This window comes from Cyprinodon variegatus, unplaced genomic scaffold (assembly GCF_000732505.1).
Source record: "Cyprinodon variegatus isolate N-32 unplaced genomic scaffold, C_variegatus-1.0 Scaffold1541, whole genome shotgun sequence".
Lineage (NCBI taxonomy): Eukaryota > Metazoa > Chordata > Actinopteri > Cyprinodontiformes > Cyprinodontidae > Cyprinodon > Cyprinodon variegatus.
In genome coordinates, this window is record NW_015151994.1 from 113731 (window position 1) to 123322 (window position 9592).

A 9592-nucleotide genomic window follows, 5' to 3' on the forward strand; every position below is an offset into this window, starting at 1 on the left:
CTTTGTTCTCCTCCAGCTTATCGTCTTGCTTAGAGGAGTGAAGGCTAATGGACAGCTGGCATATTTCAGACAGCAGAGCTGGAATCAATCGAATAACAAGTTAACCAACAATGGTTCTCTCATGTCATAAGAAGGGGCGGGGCCCCGAGCAGATCTGGTACCTACAGCGGTTCTCATTAAAGCTCCACAAACAGGCAGCAGGATTCCTGCTTTCCTCAGTCTGAATGGGTCAGAATAAAGCACATGTTTTAATAATAATTTTATTTCACTGGGAAACTTTTTTTTTTTTTCATAACTGCAGATTTATTTTCAAATGTAAAAAAATTCATAAGCCGTTTTCGTGTGTCTCTAAATTTGGTTTAAAGTAAACGTGCTAAACAAGCTACACATAGCTGTGGTTGTCTTGTCTCCTGTGGTTTTATGTTAATGTAACTTTTTAAGCCGCCTTCTTGGCCAGGACTCCCTGGAAGAAGAGTTACTTTAACTCAATGGGACTTTCCTGGTTAAATAAAGGTTAAATAAAATAAAATAAAATAAAAAACATTAATACAACCTTGGTTTGCTGTAAAACTCAATGTTTGCACCTTTACTTTTAATTCACTTTCACTCAGAGATGTCAAGTAACAAAGTGAAAATACTTCTTTACTGGAGTAATTTTTTTTTTTAGACAACTTTGTACTTTAAACATCTTACATTTCAAAAAAACAGACTCACTAGTTTTGTTTCATTTTAGCTCATTTTCATTCAAAGTAAAAATTATGAAAATAATTAGTTTTATCCAATTAATTCCTTTGTGGTTGGATTCGGTGCTGCCCCCACTTGTTGCTCACCACATACCAAAATAAATAGTTTTTCCAAAATGATGCTAAATTAAATGGGACACTGTTACAATCAGTTATAAAAGAAAATGAAGTCTGAGGAAGTTATCATCCAGAATGGTAGAAAAATGTTCCTTTAATAGAGTAGAGCAGTAAAGCTTCTGGCCTTAACAGTTTTTCCTGCATTACTTTTATTTTTATTCTTTAAATAGTTTTAAAAATTGTACTTTTACTGGAGTAAAGTGCTAGTAAAGTGTTATTAAACAGCAGGATATCTACTGGAGTAATAAACAATAATACTTTAACACCTCAGTTAATGCAAACATCTCAGCATGTGTTCTCTGTTGCCTTGGTTATCTTTGTGTTTATATGGATGTTCAAAATAAAGACTTTGGGCAAAATATTAACAATAATGGGTCCGGATGATGAGTACCTATAACAGGAATGGAGAAGGAGCAGCGAGGGCAGCGGACTGTTTGGGACATCCCAGGCAGCGGAAGGACATTCCCGCATTCAGGGCAGAAGTTTGGCTCACCGGCGGAAGCAGACATGTTCTCTGAAAACAAACAGCATGTTTGCTAAAAGGCAACAGGAAACTTTACGATAACAATCCTCCTCATTTCCTGTTGTTTAACTTCGTTATTTATGGAGTTTATAAAACTATAAGAGTATAGATATATGTATATCTATGACTGTAAACATCGTAGAGCCTTACCTTCATTCAGCACCATAACATGCTGACTCTCTTCTTCTGTGGTATTTATTGCCCTCTAGGATCCTTTGAGCTGTGTTGCTGCCACCTCCTGGTTAACGATAGCATTGCAGCCTTGATGTTTTAACAACTCAATGAGAAAATCAACTGTACAACTTAAAAAGTCTGACATATCGGAAAGATCAAGGTAAATTGCGTTTTTTTAATAAAAAAAAACATATTTGTGGATTATTAAAACTGAGTTTTTTCAATAAATCAGATTTTATTCTTTATAAAAGGGTAATTAAATTTAAGACAGTTTTTTTATGTTTTATAAATTCTAGAGCACTAATCAGTCGGTTTTATCAAAATTCCAGGCAAATGAAGTTTCTTGTGAAACAGCAGAGAAACAACTTTATCATCTAGCTTTAGTGTTTGGTTGATCAATGTTTGGAGGGGGGGGTTAGGGGGGAGAATAAAGTCACAGCCAGGGGTCTCCCATAGAACTGGAATTGTTCCTTACCTCTTTTTTCTCAGTCTCTGCCTGCCATTATACCTATCAAAGTAAAACAGCACCCAAACTCTGAGACCATGAGTCAGCATTTACATTTTTTAAGTTGGAATGTTAAAGCCATCCAATGAAGAGAATGAAGGCTTTTTCCCATATCAAACAATTTAATATAGATGTGGCTCACACCAGGAGCTCGGACGGAGGTCGTCTTCTGACATGCTGGAGGGGACAATGTTTTCATTCCCATTTTCAGGTTAAGGCACGAGGGGTCTCCATACCTATCAGCCAGAATACTCCGTTTGAGGCCAATAATGCGTAGGCTGATAAACATGGCCAATTTATAATGGTGAGTGGGAAGCTGCAGGACACTCTGGTCGCTCTGGTCAATGTTTACGCTCCCAACATAGATGATGAGAACTTTTTTAAGCAACTATTCTCTTCATTACCTGACCTCAATAAATACTCACTGGTCCTAGGGGGTGATTTCAGCTGTTGGCTGGACCCAGTTTTGGATCACTCATCACTTAAAGGCAATGTTATAAGCAAGTCTGCATCAGTTATACAAGCCTTTCTATCTGAGTATGGGCTGTGTGATGTTTGGCAAACTTTAAATCCCAAAAAGAGGGACTACTCATACTTCTCACATGTACACAAAACATATTCAAGAATCGACTACTTTATTGTGGATGCAAAATGGCTACAACAGATACGTTTCTGTGACTACCAAAGCAAAATTATTTCAGACCACGCCCCACTCACTCTGTCCCTATCCCTTCCCCATCTTGCCCTGAGAACTGGACAATGGCGTTTTAATTCAACTCTGCTGTCAGATGAAAACTTCGTAAAGTTTATTCAAGGTGAGATACGATTCTTTTTTGCTACTAACTCTTCCCATGAGACGTTCATCCTCATGGTATGGGATGCCTTTAAGGCCTACATCAGAGGCCAGATTATTGCTTATTCAGCAACAATTAAAAAACAAGCCACCTATGAACAGAACAACCTAACGCAGCAAATCAAAGAGATTGACATAAAATATAATTTTAATCAAAGTCCTGAACTGTTTAAAAGACGAGTTGAACTTAAAACAAGGCTCCACCTATTGACGACACACTCAGCCGAACGCCTGCTTTTACATAACAGATATAAATTTTATGTGCATGGCGACAAACCTGATAAACTACTAGCAAACATGCTCAAGGGTTCTAGGGCAAGGCAAGACATTTCCAGAATTTGAAAACAAGATGGCAGTGTAGTCACAGACCATTGTCAAATTAATGATGCATTCAGGGACTTTTATGAGGAGCTTTACAGCTCACAATCACAAACCAATTCTAACATGACTGATGATTTTCTAGCTAAGCTTCACATTCCTGTAATCTCACCAGAATTTAAGAATGATGAACCTATGTCTCATGCAGAAGTTTCCCTAGCAATAGCCTCAATGCAACCTGGCAAATGCCCAGGACCGGATGGTTTCCCTGCAGAATTTTTCAAACAGTTCTCAGACTTACTCTGTGTGCAGCTCAGCTCCACTTTCACTGACTGTTTTAAACACAGATCCCTTCCTCAATCATTCTATGATGCTTGTATCACAATGATTCCAAAAAAAGGCAAAGATCCAGTGGAATGCACCTCTTTCAGACCTATCTCTTTCCTAAATACCGATGTGAAAATTCTGGCCAAAATTCTTTCCCGTAGACTTGAAACAGTTTTACCTACAATTATTTCAAAAGACCAAACAGGCTTCATTAAAGGTCGGCACTCATATTTTAATATTAGAAGACTGCTCAATATTGTTTATTCTAGTGCCACGGATTCGGCTGAGTGTGTGGTCTCTCTGGAAGCCGAAAAAGCCTTTGACTATCTATTTACAGTCCTTAGCAGATTTGGCTTTGGAGCAAACTTCATTTTATTGATTAAATTATCATACCAGCAACCATCTGCCACAGTTTGTAACAACTTTCAGACCTCAAAACCATTTAAACTACAAAGAGGCACCTGTCAGGGATGCCCTCTTAGCGCCCTGCTTTTGGATCTGGCCATAGAGCCCCTTGCGATCGCACTTAAAACCAGTAAAGAGATGTCCGGCATTAGGAGGAATGACATGGAACACAAAGTGTCACCATACACAGATGACCTTCTACTTTTTATCTCCAAACCATCAACTTCATTGCCTTCTGCTCTCGATATATTTAGCCAATTCGGTCAGATTTTGGGGTAGAAGTTGAAACTTACCAAAAGTGAGCTTTTCCCATAGGTAATGAAGTTAGCATGTTAGACTTTGCTAACCTGCCATTTAGAATTGAAAGACAAACATTTACATACCTTGGTATCACAGTGACAGAAAAACATAAAAATCTGTTTATTGAGAATTTGATTAAGCTGTTGAACCAAGTGAAGGAATCCCTCACAAAGTGGACACCCCTTTCCATGTCCCTTGTGGGACGTATCAACTCAATTAAAGTGAATATACTGCCCAAATTTCTATACCTTTTTCAGGAATTACCTATTTTCATTCCTAATACTTTTTAATGAGCTAGACTCAATTTTTCATCTTTCATCTGGCAGGGTAAACGCCCAAGGCTTAATAAATTACAACTCCAAAAATCTAAACAGGAAGGGGGGGTTACCTCCCCCAATTTTCAGTTCTATTACTGGGCTGCCAATCTTAGATGCCTAGTGTTCTGGTATTTCTATCATAATCAGGGGGGCTGTCCTGACAGGGTGGCTATGGAGCTACGCTCTGTTCCCCACTCTCACTCTCCTCATCTAACCCTACTTTAAACCCAGTAGTGAAACACTCGCTGAAAATATGGGGCCAGTTTAAGAAATACTTTAAACTCCACCATTTCTCCTTCTTAAGTCCAACCATTTTTTTTAAACCATCTGTTCAGGATGGGGTGTTTCTAGAGTGGTAGCGGGGGGGACTTACTTACTTTAAGGACTTTTTCATTGGGAAACATTTGGCATCCTTTGAGGAACTTACCAACAATTTTGGTTTACCAAAATCCCATTTTTTTTTTTTTAGATATTTACAAACCAGAATCTTTATTCAGTCTCACTTGTCAGGCTCAATCTTTCTGCCAATAAATACACAGTTGGAAACCATCCTATCATTGAACCCAACTCATAAAGGGCTGGTTTCATGGCTTTATAATAAAATGTTTACTATGAAAGAGACCTCCACACTTAAAGCCTCATGGGAAGAGGACTTGAATATGACCATACCGGATCAGACATGGGACTCTATACTTTAACTGGTGAATACGTCATCTCTGTGTGCGCGCCATTGCCTCGTTCAGTTTAAAATAGTACATTCAACTGGTAAATTTGAAGAAATATGGGGGCCCTTTATTGACTCATTCCAAAACTTACAACAATGCTCCAGATTAAAAAGATTTATTAGATTTAATAAATCTGTCTCAGTCAGGGATAGGAAAGTAGTGCGTTGACCTCTTGGTAGTGACCTGGGCGGGCTAAATGGGATTTTATTTTGTAGGGATGGATTTTTCTGTATCATCATTTTATATCCATCTTTGCTGGATAAATATATTTACAAACTGTATGTATAAAAGGAAAACTCAAAAAAGAAAGTGATTAATAAAAAAAGAAGGAACAAACAGCAGTGATATCCTGCTTCAGAGGCTACTTAGCACCTTCTTAGCTTTTGGGGGGGAATTAATCAAATTAATTCTTATTAGACCCCATTTTAGGACATCAAAAGCACAAATACTTGAAAATATGTAATATTTCCCAAGGCACCTAATAGGATTGATTCAAATAGCCGTGGATTAAAAATCGACCACCAAGATTGGAGAATTTGGATGTATTTTTAAAGAGTATTTAGAGTAGAATATTCTCAGCTACATCTCCTCCATCCTGGATGCTGAGAAATGCTGCGCTGTGCTGGTTTCTCTGTGGCGTTAACAGAAGGAACTGACCCTGGCTGCCTTTATTTGTCTTAACTATAACCTCAATCACAGGTCAGAACCCCGTGACCTGAAACCGTCAGATTCTGCATTTTCTTTTCCCAGGGCATGTTTATGAAAGAGGATGTGGACGAGGAAAGGAAGCCGACCAGCGATGAATCAGAGGGAACTGCTGATCTCAGCTTAGCCTGCAGGACAAACATGTTCTCAGACTAAAGGGAAATGTGTGAAAATGTGGAATAAGTTCATGGAAATCCTTCAGTAGGTTTGCTTGCTTTAGCGTAACAAAAAGTCAGGTCTAGAATCTAAATCCCAGTTAATGAACTCAAATGACATCAACAGAACAGAGTTCAGTTATAAACAGACGTCTTCACAGAGTAAACAAATATCAAAATAGTTCATTTTATTATTTTTTTCTGTAATAAAGTTATAAACAATTCAGGCAGTGGTTTCTTTTCACATCACCGTACAGAAATGGTTCTCTAGTAACCCAAAGCTAATTACAGTACAGTGATAATGATGATGTTTCCAGTTTCGCTGCAGGACAAACGATTCATTTGTTGGATTTACATTAATCCAAAAACAGCCAAGCTTCAGATGTGATGTCATCGCTACAAGAAATCCCATCAACCAGAACCTCAGGATGTACGCCAATCGCTCCGGCATCATTCTGTCTCAGGGGCCGTTTACCAAACAAAAAAATTATAATAATCAACAATAAAATCTTCCCCTTCTCAACTTCTAACCTGGCTTCATTCATTCAGCTGACCTCATGTGGCATTTTTGTTGATTCGCCATCATTCAGCTGCTCTAAGGATTGATTCATCACTACCTTTAGGACATCTTCCTTTGCAAAACTCACCCTTTTTCTGCTCCACCGTTTCTGGGCGTTATTCCTCACATTCTGCTCGTTTCCACAGTATTCCTGCTTCAACACTGGTCAGATTACCTGAGCAGCTCAGCAGGTGTCCTGCAATCCCTCACTGCTGCAATCAGGCTTGTTGAAGCAGAAAAACAAAAGGCAAAGTGCTGGGAACCAAGAGGATTAGGGCCACTGGGAAAAAAAAAAAAAAGTTTACTGATTTTTAAATTTTATTTCAGTTTAACATGAGAAAAAAGTCAGAATTCTGACTTTAATCTCAGAATTCTGACTTTTTTCCCCATGTTAAACTGAAATAAAATTTAAAAATCAGGTAACTTTTTTTTTTTTTTCAGTGGCCCTAATCCTCTTCCGTAGGTCTGGGTTTAGTACGGAGAGAAATTAGCACCATTTGCAAGCAAAGAAACAAAAATAATAAACTAGAAACATTTAAAAAACGTCTTATTTAAAGAAACGTTTTTTTTTTTTCTTTTTTTTTGGATCTTTGCAGTTTTCTCAGATTACATTTTTTCAAAAGAACTTTACTTCATTGTATCACTGTTCTTTTTTACACTTAGAGCTTTTTAAACTGCCTTTTACAGATTTTACACATCCTCTTTACTCCTGGGGTCAAATGAGGAAGCATTTCTATTGGTCGACAGAGAGCGTCCATATCGGGCTCATTGGAAGAGAATGCGATCCGTAAAACGCCTTTTCAGAAGAAAACGTCATAAAACAATATGAAAAAATATATATATAAAGATAATATCTATAAACAAATGTTTAAGAATAATTATAAGGAGGGAAAAAAAGAAAATCAGAAAAACCAGCTTAAACTTCTCTTAAATAAGTTTTATTACTCGAATGCATTTTTTTCTTTACTAGCAACAATAATGGAAGGAGATTCCCTCCATAATTTTGTCGTTAACGTGGCGGCGGCTCACTTTTAGACCTTCTGAGCCGCAGTTATTAGTCTCTGGCATCTTTTGGAGCATTTCCTGCTGGAACAAGCCTGATTGAAAAGGACAGACTACCGGTGGTTTCCTATAGAAACGGGTGAGCAGTAAAGGAGTCAGACTGTCCTAACTGAGCAGAAGGATCTGGATCCTTATGATCCTGCTGATGGAACTTTTCCTTCTCTGCTTTCTGAATCAGAAACATCCATTTATCAGCTAACTTGGTTTATTAGTGAAGCACTGAGGAACTCAGGTGGTTTAGTCCAAACTTAGTGCTGCTAGATGAGAGAAAGTTAGTGTTTCTGCCCCCCCCATCATTAGTGTAAACTCACCAACTTCAGATCAAAGGCATGTTTTCCTTTAATAACCTGGTTGAGGTTTTTCCTTCTCATTGTGGATTAAACTCATTTGGATCATTAGTGATGCCGTTTCCTCCAAATGACACTGAATCTTAATGGGATCAATATTCTTTAAAAACAAAACATAAAGTAGTTTAATCTCCCTAAGTGCTTCCCTCTGACTCTACCCTTCGTGCCTCTTTTTAATTCCCGGGTTTCGCTCCATGACTTCCTTCTTCCACCTGGAGCTGCGGCAGATATCTGCAACGTTCTGGCTTCCATTTAAACACGAGAACAGAGTCCAGAAAGCAAGGCACGTCACCAGTGTTTATAAAATTCGTCTCCTCTGCGTGGCGGTCCTGTCGGTAACAGGTGAACAGCCTTGTTTTCTGTTGATGAGCGGTCTCACCGCTACCCTCACTGCAGGAATTCTTCTTTGGTCTGAGGGTTTAGTCTTTAACAGCGTTTTCTGGAGAACCCTCAGCTCCAGCTGGAGTCGTACTGCGTCCAGCCCTCCGGTGGAGCTAAGAAGACCCTCCGGCCTCGGTGCAGGAAGCTGACTACGCCTCTGTAACCGGTGCGAGGAACTCCAGATTTTAAGTCGTCCATCACTCCCAAATTTCTAGCAAAGACTTTAAAACTGTCTCTGCTGGAGTACTGCACCCTGTACGGCCCGGGTCCTTTCAGACTCCCCCCATGCTGAAGGTCTTCCATCTTCACCAATGTGGCGCTATAAACCTCCCGAATAAACATTGGATCGTACTTCTCCTTCAGCAAGAAAGACAGATCCTGTTTGGTGAAAGGCACAAACTCCATGTTCAGCCGAATATAGCGAAGGTATTGGTCAAAGAACTGACCTAAACTGACACCTTTCCTGCCAAAGGTGATGGTCCGGGAGATCTCCGGTCGTATGCAGGAGCGGTTTTTACGCTGCTCAGGTTGACGCATCCAGTCGTCCCAGAAGGCTGAAGGCCATTTTGGTTCCAGTTCGTCCCACAGCTCCTTCAGCAGCATCCAACCCAGGCCGGGGAAGAAGTCTGTCCTGTGGAGGAGCTGGGATTTGGAGGGGTCGATCAGAGCGTCTCTGCCGTTATCGTTCCAGGCGGAGACGCACCACAGGCTGGGGTCGGAGCGCAGGATGGGATACAGGGCCCGGAAATACTCAAAAAAGTCTGGAGCCACCTGAGTGGGAGGAGAGGTGATGTTAGCTTTCCAACTTTAGGGTTTCTGTGTCAACAGATTAATATAAGAGGCCAAAGTATAGAGTGGATTTAGTGCCAATGTTGATACAAACAAAGAAGATATTTTGGAGAAAAAAAAAGAAAAGGTTTTAAAAGAAACGTTGCTGTTTCCCCCTTTTTTTTATTTTTATCCATTTTTCATATTTTAAATTTTACAGATTTTATGTTTTTTGATTCCATTTCTTAGATTGACTCCATTCTTTCAAATAGATCACATTGCAATTTTGTAAAAGTCAACCTGAAAAA

The 9592-nt window shown here is 39.3% G+C and overlaps 2 protein-coding genes across 2 annotated transcripts in view; both read right to left on the reverse strand.

Moving 5' to 3' along the window:
* znrd1 (zinc ribbon domain containing 1) overlaps positions 1 to 1621 on the reverse strand; it is a 2877-nt gene extending 1256 nt beyond the window's left edge. Inside the window, exons 1-2 of the mRNA XM_015403684.1 lie at positions 1534 to 1621; positions 1252 to 1374 (exon numbers count right to left, since the gene is read on the reverse strand). Of these exons, the coding sequence (XP_015259170.1) occupies positions 1252 to 1374; positions 1534 to 1549 (139 nt within the window). The 5' untranslated portion in view covers positions 1550 to 1621. The remainder of the gene's footprint in view (positions 1 to 1251; positions 1375 to 1533) is intronic.
* Positions 1622 to 7188: 5567 nt separating this feature from the next.
* LOC107103842 (alpha-1,3-mannosyl-glycoprotein 2-beta-N-acetylglucosaminyltransferase-like) lies at positions 7189 to 9321 on the reverse strand (the record flags this gene model as incomplete). The annotated part of the gene is made up of 1 exon (XM_015403678.1): positions 7189 to 9321. A coding segment is annotated over one exon (736 nt), but the record flags the coding sequence as incomplete, so codon positions are not given.
* Positions 9322 to 9592: the final 271 nt, after the last annotated feature.